The following is a 20,115-nucleotide window of genomic DNA, read 5'->3' as shown; positions in this document are numbered from 1 at the left end:
CAACCATTCTGTTGTGGCTTTGCAGTATCAAAAGTGAAGGTGGGAATCGGGCCCCAAACTATGTGATTCTTCATGCCAGTAGATATTCCTTCTGAGAGCTGGCATATCTAGCAGAAGCTAATCACATTGAAAAGGAATATATATGCTCCTTTTAGCTTAAGCGATATTGAAACCACGACCTTGACTACCATTGCACAGAACATAAGGAGAATCCTACCTTCTGTGTTGTCTTAAGCTCTTGCTTTGCGGTCTGGAGCTCGTTGCGATATTCAGACACTTTGAGGTTGGCTGTTGAAAGTTTGTGTTGCAAGGCTTTCATCTCTGGACTCTCATGATTAAAGAGAATGGAAGTGTTTGATGAGGATAGAGACTGCCCCGCCCCCACACCCCCATAAAAAGAGCGGCCGACATCAGATATGAGCAGATGTGAGCACTCCAGAGCAACCACGTTTGCAGTCCCAACAGTGACTAGATAAGCCTGGTTTGTCTACTTGCCAGCGACGGTTGCAAGAGGATTGTCAAGCAGCCCGGCAGGCTACAACCCATGCCTGCTCACTGGATTTGGCTTGGTAGTGCACAGATTGTGCCTGCCTGCTCTGGAGATGCACACCGACTGTTCCGCAAACCTCAAAAGTTTCTCAATGGTTCTGAAACATGCTTCCACTAGAAAAAACAGCTCGCTTAACCAAGACTGATTTGTTTAGATAGAGTGCCTGTTCTGCCCTGCGGCTCTGCTTGTGTGCAAGAAAGGGAATGGTAACAGCCATTATTAAATTAAAAGGAAGCAGGCAAGACAAAGTAACGCTAGCAGGCAGATGCCTTTGGTAGGGAAGACAGGCTATGGGAGCAGCCTAGCTTCTCAGGGCATGGCTATATGGGGCGATATTCCAGGGATCGCCTCGGGATCATCCCTGTGCATCCACAAGACACACAGGGGATCCCTCCCTTGCCCCGGGATATCGTGCTAGTTTTATTCCGATTTTTCAGTGGTCTCGGGATGATCCCGAGACCGCAGAACGTGTGACCCGGCATTGCGGTTTTGTCCCAGCTCCTCGCGAGTAATCATGAGGAGCCGGGACCAGGGCATGGGGCTCCTCAGGAGCTCTGTGCCCATCGGGGGTGGAGTGGAGATGCCATCGATTGTATGACGCACACTAATTTCAGTACCACCAACAGGAAAAAAAAAACCTAAGACACACCCGCGATTCTAAGACACACCCCATTTTTAGAGATGTTTATATGGGAAAAAAAGTGTGTCTTAGAATCGAAGAAATAGGGTATTTCGTAGGAGCGCTCCTGTGCTCTTTTCCAATTAAAACACAAAAACAAAATGGCAGCCATGACACCCTCTTCCTCCTGGGATGTCACGTGCCACGTGTAGACGAGGGCGATGATCTCGCGATCATAAAATTGCGAGATCGTCGCCTTCCACCCCTCTCGTCTAGCCATGCCCTCAGACTCCACACATCCCCTCCTCCTTACTTTTATCCCCTTCCAACAAACTGAAAATCTCTTGAGTTCTATCTTGGCCACTTCAACCTTGCGATGGCCTTCAAGTCCAAACAGCTTATAATAAATGTGTTTTAAGATTTTTCTTTGGTCCCCTTTGATTAGGAGCCAGTTGAAGACACAGTTCAGTTGGTCTTACCCAGGGAGGGCAACTTGTGGTCCTGAAGATGCTTTGGCCTACAACTCCCATAATGCCTCACCCTTGGCCTTGTTGGCTAGGGCTGATGGGAGTTGAAGGCCAAAACTGTTGGCGCCAATCGCTGCTGGTCTTAACAATGGATGTGATATGAGGCAACTGACCCATGATGGCCCTGAAGGCAGTGGCCCTTTGGAGTCTGACCGAATCCAATTCATAGGTCTTCTATCCATTCATATTGGATGAAGGGCACAATGGAGAAAAAAGAAAGAACTCATCTGTCTTCAGCTTTTATCTCTCCTATAGAGAGAAAGAGTGATTAATGCTTACCAAATGTGCTTCTGCAGTTTTACGAGCAGGCTGAGTGTCGCCATGTGACTGGAGTTTGACAGCTGATACCTGTAACTAGAAATGCACATACATTATTAAAGAAATGCCAAGTTTACAGCACAACTATGAAGTAGATCATTGCAAGAGTGTTTCTCTAGCAAAGTGAAGGAGCACTTGCACAAGCAGCGTCGAACGGACATGGCAACCAAATGCCACACAGCCGGAGCCTGTAATCTATAATATACTAGCAGGGGAAGAATTATGACGGTATTATTATTATTCATTAAATTTATGTGTCACGTCTGACTGCAAAAAGCAATCTTGAAGTGACTTACGCATGCAAATACAGACGTCCATCATTAGCATATCAGAAAAACACACAATCAATATAAACCACAATTAGCACATTACTGCAAATAAAAACAATTACCATAAAAATAATATAAAAATAATACAAGATGAAAAGTGTTCATCCACAATGCGCATATTTTTTTCTCCCACCCATATCCTAAGAAGAACTAGGACCTCATCTACACCAAGCAGGATATTCTTCTATGAAAGCAGTATGAAAGCGGTATATAAGAGGCAGGAGTCTCACGACTGCTTTATAGCAGTATTGAAGTGCACTGACAACTGTTGGGGCCCATTGATACATACTATATACTGCTTTCATACTGCTATATCCTGCTTGGTGTGGCTCCTGCCTTTTATATACCACTTTCATAGTGCAATATCCTACTTGAGGCTTCATCCCACGTACCCGTTTCTCTCGAATTATCCCCATAGCGTAAAGCTGTTGTTGTTGTTGTTGTTAGCTAAATCACACCCCCGGGTGGCAGCGCTTCTAAGATCCTTTGCATACCATGAAAGGGTTTAAGGGGAAGAAATGTAAAAAATCATAAAAAATCAACGGATGACTCAATCTGATTCAAATTTGGTATGCTTAAAGCCCTCCTTAATATCTATTACTGTGCCAATTTTGATGTCTTTATCTTTAAAACTTATACAGATGTAAGCATTTGTTTAATTTGTACTTTAAACATATCAAATCTTCCTCCTGCGCCCCCAGTGGCCGCTCGGAGAACAACAAAAGATTCGCTCCTAAAGAGGTATTAAAATAGGTCGGTTCTTCAATATATGAAGCACAATTAAGGCAGGATGCATGGGAGTACTTCACAGTCAAAACAGATTATAAACTGGAAAACTTCGGAGTCCTTTGCATGCAATTCGCAGTGACTGCACAGTATAACCCTGGTGCGATGAAGCTACAGGTGTAGATGAGGCCTAAGAAACAGGTGGGTCAGGAGAGGCAAAACAGGTAAAGGTGATGGTAAATCTCACCTACTTGGCCTGCCTTGGTTCTCTGGGTCTACCTCATCCTATGCGAGCCCTGATAATAGAGAAACGACTCACTTCTTTTTCCAGTTCTTTGATTCTATTATTCAGCTGTTTTACTTTGGTTTTCCCCTTTTCAATCTCTGCATTCATGTGCCGGTTTTGTTTTGCCAGTTCAACAATTTTAGTGGCTGCAACATCTCCTGCTAAGCCGGATGTCCCTGCAAAAGAAGAAAGGGAATAGGTGGTGGTGGTATTATTATTATTATTATTATTATTATTATTATTATTATTACTACTACTACTACTACTACTACTACTACTACTATTACTAAGCTTTTCAGCCTTTCAGTTTTAAAAATTGCATTTTTAGATCTTTGCACTGCTGCTGTTTTTTTTTTTATCTTGGTTCCTACTATGTTTTTATTCTGTTTTAAACTTGTAGTTTATATATTATGTTTTACTGTGTTTTTGTACTTTATGGTTGAAGATTTTGTCTTCTGAACCACCCAGAGAGCTTTGGCTAACGGGTGATTTGGAAATGTTTGGAAATCTTTCAGGCAGTGAAAAATGGTGTTTTCTGTTATTGTTAGTTTTGATGGCAACAAGCAACTCTTGATTAAATTAGTAGTGTGATAGATATTATTGCTTTAATGTACAAATGAGCATAAAGTAATTTCTATTTGGGTTTGATTTGACCATTCTGTCTACTGGCATTGCATTTTTAATGCCAAAATATATATAATTTAAAAATATAAATAAAGAATAGGAGCAAAATGGAAGAAAATGCAAGGCATGAGAAGCACATATACCACGTGCTTTTATTTACTACTGATAATCTTGTTGTCTATCGCTGGAATATTTTCGGTACTAGGTAACACTGCCATCTGCTGCAAAATGCAGGGTTACCACTCTCAGACCACTTTTCTTAAAATTATCATATTTGACATCTTCCTTTTCTCTTTCAGATGCTCCGATTTGATTAACGATCATCTGGAGATAGCTCTGTAGCCAGAAATTTTGTGCTGAAGTCACTAAGGGTACACCAGGAGCCAGGATGAGAGGAGGGGGTGGAACTGTGTGGTGCCAGTGTGGTGTAGTGGCTAGAGTGTCGGACAGGGAGTCGGGAGATCCGGGTTCTAGTCCCCACTCGGGCATGGAAACCCACTGGGTGACTTTGGGCCAGTCACACACTCTCAGTCCAATCCACCTCACAGGGTTGTTGTTGTGAGGATAAAATGGAGAGGAGGAGGATTATGTATGCCACCTTGGGATCCTTCGAGGAAAAAAGGTGGGATATAAATAAATAAACTGACAATCAATGCAGAATAGCTAGAACCTAAATACAGATGAGGCATCTCTACACCATGCATCTATTCCGGGATCAGCTCAAGGGATCCCAGGGGCAACCAGGATAACCAAGATCTTGGTTATCCCAATTTTTCCCGCGGTCTCAGGAAGATCCTGAGCTCTGCAGGGATGTGGACACCCATCCCAGCTTCTTCCCGCCTTCTCTGGTTTTCAAAACGGGCATGGAGCTCGTGGGGTGGGGGTGGGGGCTCTGTGCCCTTTGTGGTGGTGGTGGGGGGCAGCAATTTCGCCAGGGATGGGAGGGGGTCGGGTGCGGAGGTGTTTTTTTTTTTAAGTTCTCTTTTCCCCCAGATTGGGCCGACGTGACCAGCTCCTCCCCCCTCCCTCTACACCCTCAGGTATAGGTAGATAAGCCCAAGGTCTAGTATGTTTCAAGGTACATCACTGACTTAATATATTTGAATTTCAAAAGTGTGTATTGCTTCTTTGCACGCAATGGCCAGGACACTGGAAGGATTCCTCCTTACCAAGCAACTGGCGAGAATTTGGTTTGCCCATGTTTACGTTCCATAAATAAAAAAGACTGAAGACTTAACTCCTCTTCACAAAAATGAAAGCTGAAGGGGGGGCGGAGCTTGGCAGCCATGGAGTCGGCGAGTTTCTTCTGATGCTCTAACCGGCTTAGCCGGGAAAAACAATTATCTCCTTTTTAATGGGCATAAATCTTTAATCAAATGATGGAAAAGGATTATGAATGCTAACTCTCTAACTTGCCGGTGTTGGAAAAGCTGGAAAAGATAAGGTGAGAGCTTACGGAATGTTATTATAAGCATCTGTGGAAAAACGAAAGTAAAGCTGCCTGCTGCTGTGGCGCAGTGAAGCAGAGAGAGTTTGTTTTTGTTAGATGCTGACTTGGTTTATAGCGAATCTCACCTCTTATCTTATATTTCAAAGTGGAAAAGACTGAAATACTGGCTTTATAAAGAGGAAAGCAGTTTGTGTATGCCCCAAATGAGGGACATAGAGAGTTTTTTATAAAGTTATTTAAAGAAATAGAAGAATTCAAGGAGGGGTATGTTATATTAGCTGGGGACTTTAATATGGTTATGGATAATAGATGGGACAGGTCAAATCCCACTAATGTTGAAAAGAGGAATAATATAACTATATTGAATAAACTAGTAAAAGAAAATGATTATTCAGATTCGTGGTGTTTACTCAATGGGATTAAGCCTGGATTCTCATATTTTTCCCCAGTTCATCATACATACTCCAGGATAGATTATATATTTGTCTCAAAAGATTTTGCAACGAAGATTTGTAAAATGGAAATGGGGGTAATAAAAGTAACTGATCATGCCTTGTTAAGTTTAGAATTTACAGTCAAGAAGAATTATAAAGAGGCATATAGATGGAAGTTGAATACAAAAATATTGAAATATAATAAAGTGGTAGAGAAAATTCAGAAGGAATTGTCAGAGTCATGGGAAATTAATGAAAAGGGAGGAACAACTGGGTCAGTCGTTTGGGACACCATGAAGGCTGTAGTAAGAGGAATTTGTATTAGAGAGACGTGTAGCTTAAAAAGACAACAACGTGCAGAGCAGGAAAAGTTAGAGATAGAAATTAGAAATCTGGAGGAAGAATATTGGCGAAGTAAAAATAAATATAAATTAGTAGAAATACAAGCTAAGAAGAAACAATTAGAAAATTTAAATATAGAGGAGGTTCAAAAGAATTTAATTTACATGAAAAGGGAATATTTCGAAAACAGTAATAAGAATTCTAGGTTGCTTGCCAGACTCACACAAAAAGAAAAAGGGAGGAATGGGATAGAAGTATTGAAGGATAATCGAGGGAATTATTGTCACATAATGAAAGATAAAATAAAAATTTTCCAGGAATTTTATCAGGAACTATATAAGGGTAAAGAAACTCAACAAGAAAAGGTGGAGGAATATATTGGAAGGTTTATAAAGAATGGAATAAAACCAGAATATAAAGAGCTAATGGAGAAGGTAATAACTCAAAGAGAAGTTGAAGATGTCATTGATAATTTAAAAGTTGGTAAATCACCGGGAGCAGATGGTTTAGGACCAGAATATTATAAGGTCTTCAAAGAATTTTTAGTTCCAAAGTTACTGAAACTTTATAATAGGATATTATTAGGAGAGAAGATACCTGAATCATGGGAACACTCATTGATAATTCTAATTCCAAAACCAGATAAAGACCTGACTAGTCCTGATGCTTACAGACCTATCTCGTTAATAAATCAGGATGCCAAAATTTTCTCATCTATTATGGCTAAACGGTTAAATAAATTTATATCAAAATACATAGGAGAAGATCAATGTGGGTTTGTGGCAGGAAGGCAGATGCATAATCTAGTGGGAAGAGTTTTAAATGTAATAAATGTAATAAAAAAATCAAATATCAAGGCAGGAAGTATGGCATTGGATATTTTTAAGGCCTTTGATTATGTGAGCTGGCAGGCATTAAAGATTATTGTAGATAAATTGGGATTTGGAAATAACTTTAAAAACATAATAGAACAGTTATATTCCCAAAATACAGCTGTAGTGGTGGTAAATGATGGACTCACTGAAAAGATACGACTAGCCAGAGGTACAAGACAAGGATGTCCGCTCTCGCCGGTCCTGTTTGTAATGGTTATGGAAGTATTGGCGAAGGCACTAAGGGAGGATGAAGAGTTAGAAGGAATTGGAGAGGTAAGGGAAATAAAGTTAAACATGTTTGCGGATGATACTTTATTGACCATTAAGAACCCAATAAGAAAAATAGAAAGAATTAAATATCAGTTGAGGGAATTTGAAGAAATTACAGGGTTAAGAATAAATTGGTCTAAATCAGAGATGATGTTGTTTAATCATACTAAGAAGGAAGAAAAGGAATGGGAACATAAGGGAATAGAAATGAGAGTTAAGGAGGAGATTAAATATTTGGGAATTAAAATTACAAAAAATTTAGAGAATCTTGAAAAGGAGAATTTAACGAGGTTAAAGAAAGAGGTATTAGAGAAATTGGAGAAATATAAAAGATTAAATTTATCTTGGTTTGGAAGAATAGCCTTAATAAAAATGAAGATATTAGCTAAAATTAATTTTGTGTTTAGGATGTTACCAATAAAAATATCAGAAACTGAGATAAAAAGTTGGCAAAATATTATTAATAAATATTGTAATGGAGAAAAGAGAGCAAGAGTGAATAAAAATAATTGGTATCTAAGCCAAAAAAAGGGTGGATTGGGTCTCCCAAATATAAAATTATACTACGCAGCAAATAGATTAAGACATATTGTAGAAGCAATTATAGGAGTAGGAGATTTATATTGGATGGAAGAAAAAACTATAAGTAACGTAGAGATGAGCTTGGACAATGTCTTTTTTAAAGATGGAGGGAGAAAGTGGGTTGGAAGTATAGATAATCCACTCCTGAGGTTTCAATGGGAAATTTGGAGTAAATTTAAAGGGAAGCTGCTTCCGAGCAACTCTCCCTTAGCACCGATAATAATGTTAAAGAATTTCCCAGAGGATCTGAAAGGTAGATTATGTAAAATATTAAAAGAGAAAAGCAAAATGAAACTAAAGGATTGGTTAAGAGATATAAAAACAAGAGAGGATATGGAAAAATTGTTAAAGGAGAAAAAATTATCTTGGTTAGAATATGGGCAATTAGAACAATGGATTAAAAGGGGATTAAAGATAATAGAGTTTGTAGAAAGATGACGAAGTTTGAAGAGTTAATAGTAAATAAGGAAAAAGGTAAAGGAGGTAGTATAGTTTTAAAAGGGTTAATGAGTGAAATATATAAAATATTGTTAGAAAAGGAGTTTAGAGAGAACTCAGAGAAAATGGTATGGGAGTCAGATTTGAAGGTACAAATAGGGCGACAGAGATGGGAGGGACTATGGAAACAAAGAGTGTTGAGAAGTTTATCAGTGAGAATAAAGGAGAACTATTTTAAAATTTTATGGAGGTGGTACCTAACCCCGATTAGATTGAATAAGATAAATGATCAGCATTCAGCAAATTGTTGGAGAGGTTGTGGGGAAAAAGGAACGTATTTACATATGTGGTGGAAATGCAAATATGTACAAAGATTATGGAAGATGGTGTTTTCAGAAATTGAAGAAATAGTGGGAATGAAAATAGAACAAACACCAAAGATTGCACTGCTGTCACTATTTGAAGATATAAAGTGTGGAAAAGAAACTATAGAGCTGATATCGAGTTTGCTGGTTGCAGCACGATTGATGGTAGCTAGGAACTGGAAGATTCAAGGGGAATATTCTATTGAAGAATGGTATAAAGAAGTATGGGATATAGCCATTAATGATAAACTGACATGTAATATTAAGTGGAGAAAAGGCGTAACTAAAATAAATGAGTTTGAAGGAATCTGGAAACAGTTCCTAATATTTGTGTTTACTAAGGGAAGTGGGAAACCGCCAGCAGAAGAAACGATTAGATTTTGGACTCAGGAATAGATCCTGAGGTGGGGGGTGCACTTTTATGTTAAGAATGAATATGTTGTAGTATGATAATGTATAGGTAATATTTATTCAACATATATGTACTCAACATTTATTCAATATGTATGTAGCAGTTGTTTGATGTTTTTCTTTTGTTATTATTATTACTATTGTAATGTTGTATGTTTATATAGTGTAGAAAACAAATAAAAATTATTAAAAAAAAATGAAAGCTGAAAAACCAGGGAAGGTTCCCTGAGGGAGGGATCCCAGCCATCATGCTTCTCCCCAAATGCCCTTGGCTGGGAAGGACTTAGAGAGGGTTGGAGGCTTAGGCGGAAAAGGGGAGAAGGAATATGATCCAAGGGGAAAGTTGTTTGGTTAGGAAGGCGAGAAGGAAAGACTTTTTATTGCAAATTTGTTTTCACTAGTTTTATAAATCCTATGGATGGCAGGGTTTAAAAAGCAGGTAAGATATAGTGAAAGGTTCCCCTGCAGTGGAGAGGGGGTGAATTGATAAACCAAAGGGACAATCTTTTAATGTTGTAAGCTGGGCCAGGTTGATAGGTCGTACATTAAAATGTTATTATTTTCAGAGCTATTCAGATGGTGTTTGCTTTTCTCTGTGCCTGCCTTCTTGCTTGCTTGCTTGCTACTGGTCTTGGCCAGGCTAGTTCTGGTTAATCCTGTCCTGCGCTTGTTTTACTTCTCTGCCTACTTGCTATCGCTCTCCTCATTTCTTCTCTCAATTCCTTTCTCCTCATATCTGTTCCTTATGGCTCGTTCCAATTTCGTCTCTCCCAACTTAGTTCCTATTCGGTGTCTCCCCTCTTCTCAGCTGCCTTTTTCCTGTTCCTTATGGAACTGTCGATCTGTCGCTTCTAAGGCCCCTGTCATTCAGGACTTGTTTATCTCTAGGTCTCTCCACCTCCTTGCTCTTACTGAAACCTGGCTTCCTGCCTATGATACCGCCATCTCTGCTGCCCTCTCTCTTGGAGGACTCTCTTTCTCTCACACTAGTCGCCCAGAGGGTCGGGGTGGTGGTGTGGGTCTTTTATTATCTAGTTTGTGCCAGTTCCAGCCTCTTTCCATTCCACCTTCACATTGCTTCTCCTCCTTTGAGGTACATGTGGTGAGGCTCTTCGCTCCATTGCGACTGCGGGTTGCAGTTCTGTACCGCCCCCCAGGCTCGTCCTCAAAATTTATCTCTGATTTTGATTCGTGGCTGTCCTTTTTCCTCTCTGACAACTGTCCTACTCTTATCTTGCGTGACTTCAACATCCACGTGGATGACCCTCAAGACGCTGCAGCTCTACGATTTCACTCCTTATCTTCCTCTTATGATCTTAAGCTCTGGTCTGATGTACCCACACATTCCCTTGGACACTGTCTGGATCTTGTTCTCACTCGGAATTGCTCTGTGTTGGACTTTTCTTCTGCTGACTTTCCTTTGTCAGATCATCATCTAGTTTCTTTCAATATTACTCATAATCCTCCTCCTTCACGTCCCGCTTCTCGCACTTGTCGTGACTTGCAATCTATCAACTACGAGGCTTTTTCCCAGTCTCTAGCCTCCTCTCTTCCTTCTGTCTTTTCGGCTGTCTCCCTGGACTCAGCTGTCTCCTCGTTTAATTCCTCCTTATCTTCAACTCTTGATAATCTTGCTCCATCTACAACCCGGATAGTTCGCCCTTCTCAACCCCAACCGTGGCTCACCTCTTTCCTCCGCTACCTCTGCTCTTCTTCCCGGGCAGCTGAACGCCTTTGGCGTAAGACCAGGGACTGGGCGGACTTTGTCCGTTACAAATTTGTACTCTCCTCTTTCTCTTCTGCCATTTCACTGGCCAAACAGCAGGACTACTCAACGCTGATCCAGTCAAATGCTAGGCATCCTCAGCGGCTCTTTGCTTCCTTCAATTCTCTTCTGAAGCCTAATCCACCATCTCTCCCCGCCTCTCTGTCTGCTAATAACTTTGCCTCTTTTTTCAATGCTAAAATCCAAACTATTCACTCTGATCTGGCCAGCTCTGCTCCTCTTCCAGTTCCTGTTCCTCATCTGCCAGTTCCCCCTGCAAATTTCTCTGCGTTTCCTTCGGTCTCAGCTGATGAACTGTCTACAATACTGCGCTCTTCGAAGCCTTCCACTTGTTCTCGTGATCCGATTCCTTCTCGCATCTTTATAAATCTTATTCCCGCTATCCTCCCTTCCTTGCTTCATATTATTAATTTTTCTCTGTCCTCTGGTTCATTTACTTCTGCTTTTAAACATGCTACAGTCTCTCCCATTCTCAAGAAACCTACTCTCGATAGGCTATCTCTGTCTAACTACCGACCTGTCTCTTTGTTGCCGTTTGTTTCAAAGATCCTGGAGCGTGCGGTCTACTCTCGTTGTCTTGACTTTCTTTCTAGTAACTCTGCTCTGGATCCTTTTCAATCTGGATTCCGTCCTTTGCATTCCACTGAAACAGCCCTTACTAAGATCACCAATGATCTTCTTACTGCCAAGTCTAAAGGCCTTTATTCTGTTCTTATTCTCCTTGATCTAACTGCAGCCTTTGACACGGTTGATCATGATCTTCTCTTAGATTCCCTTCATGACCTTGGACTTTGTGGCTCTGTCTATAACTGGTTTGCCTCCTATCTAGCGGGTCGTTCTTTCAGCGTGTTGGCTAATGGCAGCTCGTCTTCATCTTTTCCCCTTTCAGTAGGGGTTCCGCAAGGCTCGGTGCTTGGCCCGTTGTTGTTTTCTTTATACATGTTGCCCTTGGGTAAGCTTATTCAATCTCATGGCCTCCAATATCATCTGTATGCCGATGATACACAATTATATCTTTCATCTCCGGAACTTTCTCCTGATGTTCACGATCATATCTCGGCATGTCTCTCAGATATCTCAGCCTGGCTGCTTCATCGTCGTTTGAAACTTAATATGGCAACTAAACCTTCTCCTCATCTCTCATTCTCTCTTACTGTCAATGATGTTACGCTTACTCCAGTCAATGAACCTCGTAGTCTTGGCTTTATATTTGACTCCTCGCTCTCCTTTATTCCTCATATTGAGGCAGTAGCTAAATCCTGTCGTTTTTTCCTGTATAATATTGCCAGGATTCGATCATTTTTGTCTGTCTCTTCTGCCAAGACGCTTGTCCCTGCACTGGTTATTTCTCGGTTGGACTACTGCAACCTTCTTCTCTCTGGCCTTCCTTCTTCTCACATCAGTCCATTGGTCTCTGTCCACCACTCTGCCGCTAAGATCATCTTCTTGGCTCGCCGCTCTGACCATGTCACTCCACTTCTGAAATCTCTTCATTGGCTTCCAATCCACTTCAGAATCCAATATAAACTTCTCCTGTTGACCTACAAAGCTTTTCACGGTCTAGCTCCGCCCTATCTCTCCTCTCTCATCTCACACTATTGCCCCGCTCGTGCTCTTCGCTCCTCTGATGCCATGTTTCTCGCCTGCCCAAGGGTCTCTACTTCCCTTGCTCGGCTTCGTCCCTTCTCTTCTGCTGCCCCTTACGCCTGGAACGCTCTTCCAGAACATTTGAGATCTACAAGCTCAATCGCAACTTTTAAAGCTCAGCTAAAAACTTTTCTTTTTCCTAAAGCTTTTAAAACTTGATGTTGCTCGGACTTTATACTGTTAGTTTTACCCTACCCTGTGCCTGTTTATCCTACCTAGTGCCTGTTTGCATTCCCTTCCCCTCCTTATTGCTTTACTATGATTTTAGTAGAATGTAAGCCTATGCGGCAGGGTCTTGCTATTTACTGTTTTACGCTGTACAGCACCATGTACATTGATGGTGCTATATAAATAAATAAATTAATAATAATAATAATAATAATAAGAAGAAGAAGTGTATAGATTCAGGTTTCCTTTCCATTCGTTTAAGGCCTTTAAAAAAGGAAATCAGTAGGGTCCGTGGAATGCCCAGTAGTTAACTTGGGTTTTGTGTTTTTTGCAGTCCAGGGTGGACATGTCTGCCCTGCTCCACATTTTTCTGAATGGTCAGTAAGATCACTTTCTGCTCTGACAAACCAAGCCTTGCTCTCTCAAAGTTCGCAACTAAAAAATTACGAAAACGAAACATGCTTACACCAAATTGTTTGTTTCGCATAATTCATTCTGAGCGTGGAGTCTTAGTTAGATTGACCCTTTGGTAGGGAGTCCATATGAAAAGGAGGACAGGGCTCCTGTATCTTTAACAGTTGTACTGAAAAGGAAATTTCAACAGGTGTCATTTGTATATATGGGGAGCCTGGGGAAATTTCCTCTTCATCACAACAGTTAAGGCTGCAGGTGCCCGGCCTTCTTTTAAATCTAGTCACTCTAGGGGGGGATTCCACACGTCGTACTGAGGCCGCTTCTATGCGACCCCAGTGCGACCCCAAAGCGATCGTGTAACTTGCCTGGAGAAGAGACGAGGAAGAGGCGTCCTTGCCGCCGCCGCCCCCCACCTACCTCCTCGCCGGTCGGTGAGGAGAGCTCGGCGGAAGAAGGCAGAACCCCGGCCAGCGAGGAGGTAGGTGGGTGGCGGCGGCGGCAAAGACGCCTCTTCCTCGTCTCTTCTCCAGGCAAGTTACACGATCGCTTTGGGGTCGCACTGGGGTCGCATAGAAGTGGCCTCAGTACGATGTGTAGAAACCCCCTAGTATAGCTCCTGCACCTTTAACTGTTGTGATGAAGAGGGAATTTCAACAGGTTCTCCATATATACAAATGACACCTGCTGAAATCCCCTTTTCTATGCAACTGTTAAAGATACAGGAGCCCTGTCCTCCTTTTCATAGGGTCACCCTACCCTATGGAAAGGAGGTCAGGGCTCCTGTATCTTTAACAGTTGTATAGAAAAGAGAATTTCAGTAGGTATCATTAGTATGCATGCAGCACCTGCTGAATTTCTCTCTCCATCCCAACAGTTAAAGCTGCAGGAGCCCTGCCCTCTTTTGTATCTGGTCGCACTAGTATTGCTAGGGCAGCTTTAACTGCTGTGATGAAGGGGGAATTTCACCAGGTGCTGCAGGCATACAAATGACACCTACTGAAATTCCTTTTTCAGCACAACTGTTAAAGATACAGTCCTCCTTTCCATATGGTCACCCTAGTCTTAGTTCCGTTGGTGCAGATTTAAGACCTTTCTGATGTATAGCCAAACTTATTCTCTACTGAACTCTCTAATGTTCCAAAACAATACTCTGTTTTATTTGATTTTTGTCGCTATGTGGGCCCTCTTGCCCGCTAAATCTTATGGAAACTGAAGGAGCTTGCAGAGAGACCAGGAACAAGATGTGGCAGGTCTATAAACGCCTCTTGCTTACCCATTAGAGCCAGTCTTTCCTCCTCCATCTTCTTATGGAGTTGCTTAATTTCAAAGTCTCGTTCCTTCAACAGTTTGTACAGCCTGCCATTTTCATCTACGATCTCGCGAAGCTGGTTCTGGAGCTGCTCATTCTCGTTTTCAAGCAACCTGGAAGAAAGAACAACCGAGCTACAGCTTGATATAGACAGTGGCTGCTGTTTTGGCTCCAGAAAATAAGAGAAAGATGCACAGCGTTGGAGACTGCTGGGAGACTAGTTGCTCTCCTAATACTTGATAATGCCCAGAATTCTTTCTGGCAAGGTAATATGATGGCTAATGACATGAAAAAAGGATGGCTATGCCTGCTGTGATCTACAAATGCCCCCTTCCTTCCCCACATTAGTGTTATGGAATACTACAAACGAGAAAGATCTTGGAATTGTTGTAGATTACAAGCTGAATATGGGCCAGCAGTGTGATATGGCTGCAAGAAAGGCAAATGCTATTTTGGGCTGCATTAATAGAAGCTGAGCTTCCAAATCGCGTGAGGTACTGGTTCCTCTCTATTTGGCCCTGGTTAGGCCTCATCTAGAGCATTGCGTCCAGTTCTGGGCACAACACTTCAAGAAGGACGCAGACAAGCGGGAGCATGTTCAGAGGAGGGCAACCAGGATGATCAGGGGTCTGGAAACAAAGCCATGTGAAGAGAGACTGAAAGAACTGGGCATGTTTAGCCTGGAGAAGAGAAGATTGAGGGGAGACATGATAGCACTCTTGAAATACTTAAAAGGTTGTCACACAGAGGAGGGACAGGATCTCTTCTCGATCCTCCCAGAGTGCAGGACACGGAATAACAAGCTCAAGTTACAGGAAGCCAGATTCCGGCTGGACATCAGGAAAAACTTCCTGACTGTTAGAGCAGTATGACAATGGAACCAGTGACCTAGGGAGGTTGTGGGCTCTCCCACACTAGAGGCCTTCAAGAGGCAGCTGGACTCCAGCTGGACAGCTGGAGGCATCTGTCAAGTATGCTTTAAGGTGGATTCCTATTTTCCTGGGCTCCCAGAAATACATGTCTGGTGCCTAGATTTTCTGAAATATTCCTTGCTAACCCACTGGCAGTTTATTGCAGAATACGCTCTTATCACTATATAATATTACATGCCCAAGCAGTAATTTGATGTTAAGTTTCCCAAGGGATGTCTCAAATGTCTCTGCAAGCTTATCTCTGTCAGAAGTCCCCAAGGGAATAGCTTGTTCACTCACTGTCTTGGCCTTGAAGGCGCAGGTTCTCTGGGAACTTGGCAGTGTTTTGGAAAGGTGGGGGGGGGGGCATGGAAGCATCGCTTTAGCAGGTTGTGCAGTCCCGCCCTGTTATCACATGGGCATGGTTTACAGGTCAGAGGACCGGTCTGTCAAGCAGCTTTGAACAAGCCTTTATATAATAGGGTGACCCTATGAAAAGGAGGACAGGTCTCCTGTATCTTTAACAGTTGCATTGAAAAGGAAATTTCAGCAGGTGTCATTTGTATATATGGGGAGCCTGGTGAAATTCCCTCTTCATCACAACAGTTAAGGCTGCAGGTGCCCTGCCCTCTTTTAAATCTGGCCACTCTAATACAGCTCCTGCACCTCATTTCTATCTTGATGAGAAGAAAATTTGATGTTACTATGGATGGTGTAAATCCAGGTTACAAATTCAATGAAACTATGTTGAGCCTGTTACCGTGAGATTTCCTCAATAAAAATAAGTCTCACTGATGTGAGTGTCTCATGCAGGTGTGAATGCCAGCAGGTGTGAATGAAACAGGGAACAGGCACGCCCACAACAGGATACGTGGAAGAGACAGTTTTGGAATGGATTCTAACTGCCTCTATCCTCCTAAGCAGACATACTTGGACAGAGTGCCTTTTTCAAAAGCACCGTTCTCCATACTGTAAGTGCTCCAAAACCAGCAACCATGAACACTGTTTTACTAAAGCCAATGAGAGGTTAACAGGGTCCCAACCATTGCTGCTCTTCTTTTCACAGGAATAACGGTACAGAAAGGGGACGCAGTAGGATGTTATGTCTTGTACATCTACAATCTGGAGTGATGTAGTGCAAACAACCCATTTCCAAGCACTTCTGACACCACACAGTTGCTAGCAAAGCATGGATCCTGTATGTCAGCTTTGCATCAGTGGACAATATACAAAAACTTCATGTCATGACAGATTTCCATCCACGCAGAAGCTCCCTACATATCTTTGATGTTTCCCTGATGAACAAACCTGTACCTTTTACTGACGTCCTCCTTCGGCATCTCACTGCCCACAGTGGATAAATCCAGGTCATCTTTGACTCCAAAGGCTTCATTTTGACTGTCCTTGTTTGTTTTCAGGCTTTGCTGCTTTTCTTTCTTCTTCTCCATCAGATTTTGCATCCTTTTCTGCTGCTGTTCCTGCAGAGCCTTAAACTGCATTTTTAAATTTTCATTTACCTCTTCATCGAACTCCATTGCCACCTTTTAAAAAGAAAACAAATTAAGAAAATGAGAACCAGAGCAGAATACGTATATCTCAAAAAAACTTTCCAAAAGAGCTTCCTGAATAATTGGGTCTTTCTCCCACCCTTTTTTCACTCCCAACCACACATTCCTGCAAAGCCCCACAGGACAGGACCCAATTTAGCAGCCAACTCTCTTCAAATACCCGGGGGTAGGTGGGAACAAGGAGAAGGTGGGAACAGCTGCAGCAACCTATTTTATAAAAATAGGTGGTACTATAAAACTTGCATGCAAGCATTTGTACAGTGACATTACATGGAGGTTCTATAAATTGTGGTCCTTGGTGGTGTAGAAAATAAGGGTGTCAGAAGAGGAAAATCACTCATTATTTTTATTTGTTATATGTTGAAGGGCATGCACTTCCTTCCCCTCACAAATTGTTGAAGGTTCCTCTCTGCCGCAGGAGGTGGGTGGGAATTTGCCAATTTCCTAGTCAATATCTCTACCCCACTGCTATCTGTTCCATTTTGAAAAATATACAGTTATCATATGTGTACCTGTTTGTTCATTTGTGGGGCAAATAGCAGGTTGAGCCAGGGAATGATTTAATCAGGAAATTGCCATGTGGTGTGTGGATTCGGTGTGTGTGAACCTCACCCCCCCTCCTCCAGCACTGTGAACACTGCTCCCTCTGTGGTCGCTATTATTTAAAAGAAGACAAAATATGGCAGGCTCCTAATGACCGATCTTCTGTATTCCAGCTAGTTTAAAAATCCCTTTCTGACAAAGCCAAGAACCTTTAACAGCACAATGAATCTGATTGGACCTACTGCTGAAACTGAACAGCATCCAGACCAACCCTCGGACCAGAAGAAACACAGAGTTCCGAATGACAGTTCCCTGGGGCTGCAGACTCTGGCTCCATCATCCATCAGGCAAAGAATCAAGGGTCACTGAGTAGGGTGACCATACGGAAAAGAGGACAGGGCTCCCTTATCTTTCACAGTTGTATAGAAAAGGGAATTTCAGCAGGCATCCTTTGTATGCATGCAGCACCTGGTGAAATTCCCTCTTCAACACAACAGTTAAAGATGCAGGAGCTATACTAGTGTGACCAGATACAAAAGAGGGCAGGGCTCCTGCAGCTTTGACTGTTGTGATGAAGTGGGAATTTCACCAGGTGCTGCATGCATACCTGCTGAAATTCCCTTTTTCGACTCAACTGTTAAAGATACAGGAGCCCGGTCCCCCTTTCCACAGGGTCACCCTACTATGTGCAACCTCCAGTATCAGAGGCAGTTGCTGGGGAACATGGGTGGGAGGGTGCTGTTGTTGCACAGAGTCCTGCTTGTGGGTCCCTGGATGACAGCTGACTGGGCCACTGTGCGAACAGAGTGCTGGACCAGATGGACCCTTGGTCTGATCCAACAGGGCTCTTCTTGTGTTATTCTGTTGTTAAAGGAAGCGGTTCTACATCCATGTGCTTGCATGTCACACTCGTGTGTACCTGTCCCCTATTCAGAGTTTCAACTGATGGTTTGGGGTGGAGGAGAATATGAAATTGAAAGAGTGAGAACTACAAACTCAATCACTGCTTTTAAAACTCAGCTAAAAACTTTTCTTTTCCCTATAGCCTTCAAATATTGAGTTTGTTCTGACTCTATACTGTTAGCTTCACCCTACCCGGTGCCTGTTTACACTTCCCTGTGCCTGTTTGCATTCTCCTTCCCTCTTTATTGTTTACTACAACTTATTAGATTGTAAGCCTATGCGGCAGGGTCTTGCTATTTACTGTGTTATCTGTACAGCACCATGTACATTGATGGTGCTATATAAATAAATAAATAAATAATAATAATAATAATAATAATAATAATAATAATACTTCCCCGTTCTTTCTTTCATTCATTTTAATCAGCCAGTGTGGTGTAGTGGCTAAAGTGTCAGACTAGTCAGGAGATCCGGGTTCTAGTCCCCACTCGGCCATGGAAACCCACTGGGTGACTTTGGGCCAGTCACAGACTCTCAGCCCAACCTACCTCACAGGGTTGTTGTTGTGAGGATAAACGTGCAGAGGAGAGGAGGAGGATTATGTATCCCTCCTTGGAGGAAGGGGGGGCGATATAAACGTAATAAATAATCATACCCCACTCCACTCAATCCAAAGGGAGCAATTTACCAGGGATGTGGGGCAGGTGAGGGACAAGGGGGGCATTATATGGGATTTCTATGGGGAGGAGAGAAGAAAGCAGGGCTTTGGGGGCGCCCACCCCCCAAGCTTTACATCTTGGGGGGGAGGAGTAACAGCATCTTTCTCTCCCCCTCGTCCTATATGGGGCTAAAATCATGCGACATCCCCCCTCCCCCAGCCCCATCTCACCTCTCTCGAGGTCTATGGGTGGATCGTTCCACGCATCTCCTTTCCTGGAAGGGAGGGAGCCCAGCCCCAGTCGCGGCAACGGGGCTAACAGGCCCAAGCGCTCAGGAGCCCAGCAGGCCTCGGAGCGGGACGCGGTTCCCCCGGCAACCGTCGCTATGGAGACGCTCGGGAGAACAAAGCGGAGTGGGAGTGGGGCGGGGCGGCTCTTGCATGGGGCGTCTTTGAAGTAGGGCTTCTTAGCCCTTGGACCTATTTGCAAAGTGGGGGTCGGTGTGGGGGGGGGAATCTGCCACTGCAACCTGCGAGAGAAGGCGCTGCCATGTCTGAGCTAGTTTCTCCACTTTGAGGCTGCATTCCTATGTAGGGTGACCCTATGAAAAGGAGGACAGGGCTCCTGTATCTTTAACAGTTGCATAGAAAAGGGAATTTCAGCAGGTGTCATTTGTAGATATGGGGAATATGGTGAAATTTCCTCTTCATCACAACAGTTAAGGCTGTAGGTGCCCTGCCTTCTTTTAAATCTGGCCACTCTAGTATAGCTCCTGCACCTTTAACTAGGGTGACCTTATGAAAAGGAGGACAGGGCTCCTGTATCTTTAACAGTTGTACGGAAAAGGAAATTTCAGCAGGTGTCATTTGTACATATGGCGAACCTGGTGAAATTTCCTCTTCATTACAATAGTTAAAGCTGCAGGTGCCCTGCATTCTTTTAAATCTGGTCTCTCTAGTATAGCTTCTGCACCTTTAACACTTGCATAGAAAAGGGAATTTCACCAGGTTCTCCATATTTACTAATGACACCTGCTGAAATTCCCTTTTCTATGCAACTAT

At 42.7% G+C, this 20,115-nt stretch overlaps 1 protein-coding gene across 1 annotated transcript in view; it reads right to left on the bottom strand.

Moving 5' to 3' along the window:
- The window catches only part of CCDC13 (coiled-coil domain containing 13), a 41,809-nt gene extending 24,893 nt beyond the window's left edge, over positions 1-16,916 (bottom strand). The window contains exons 1-5 of the mRNA XM_063116313.1: positions 16,696-16,916; positions 14,435-14,583; positions 3,389-3,531; positions 1,976-2,050; positions 218-328 (exon numbers count right to left, since the gene is read on the bottom strand). Coding sequence (XP_062972383.1) covers positions 218-328; positions 1,976-2,050; positions 3,389-3,531; positions 14,435-14,583; positions 16,696-16,916 — 699 coding nt within the window. The remainder of the gene's footprint in view (positions 1-217; positions 329-1,975; positions 2,051-3,388; positions 3,532-14,434; positions 14,584-16,695) is intronic.
- Between the last annotated feature and the right edge of the window lie 3,199 nt (positions 16,917-20,115).

This window comes from Elgaria multicarinata, chromosome 1, assembly GCF_023053635.1.
Source record: "Elgaria multicarinata webbii isolate HBS135686 ecotype San Diego chromosome 1, rElgMul1.1.pri, whole genome shotgun sequence".
Lineage (NCBI taxonomy): Eukaryota > Metazoa > Chordata > Lepidosauria > Squamata > Anguidae > Elgaria > Elgaria multicarinata.
Note: the sequence above shows the minus strand (reverse complement) of the source record. Positions and strands in the feature narration are given on the sequence as shown.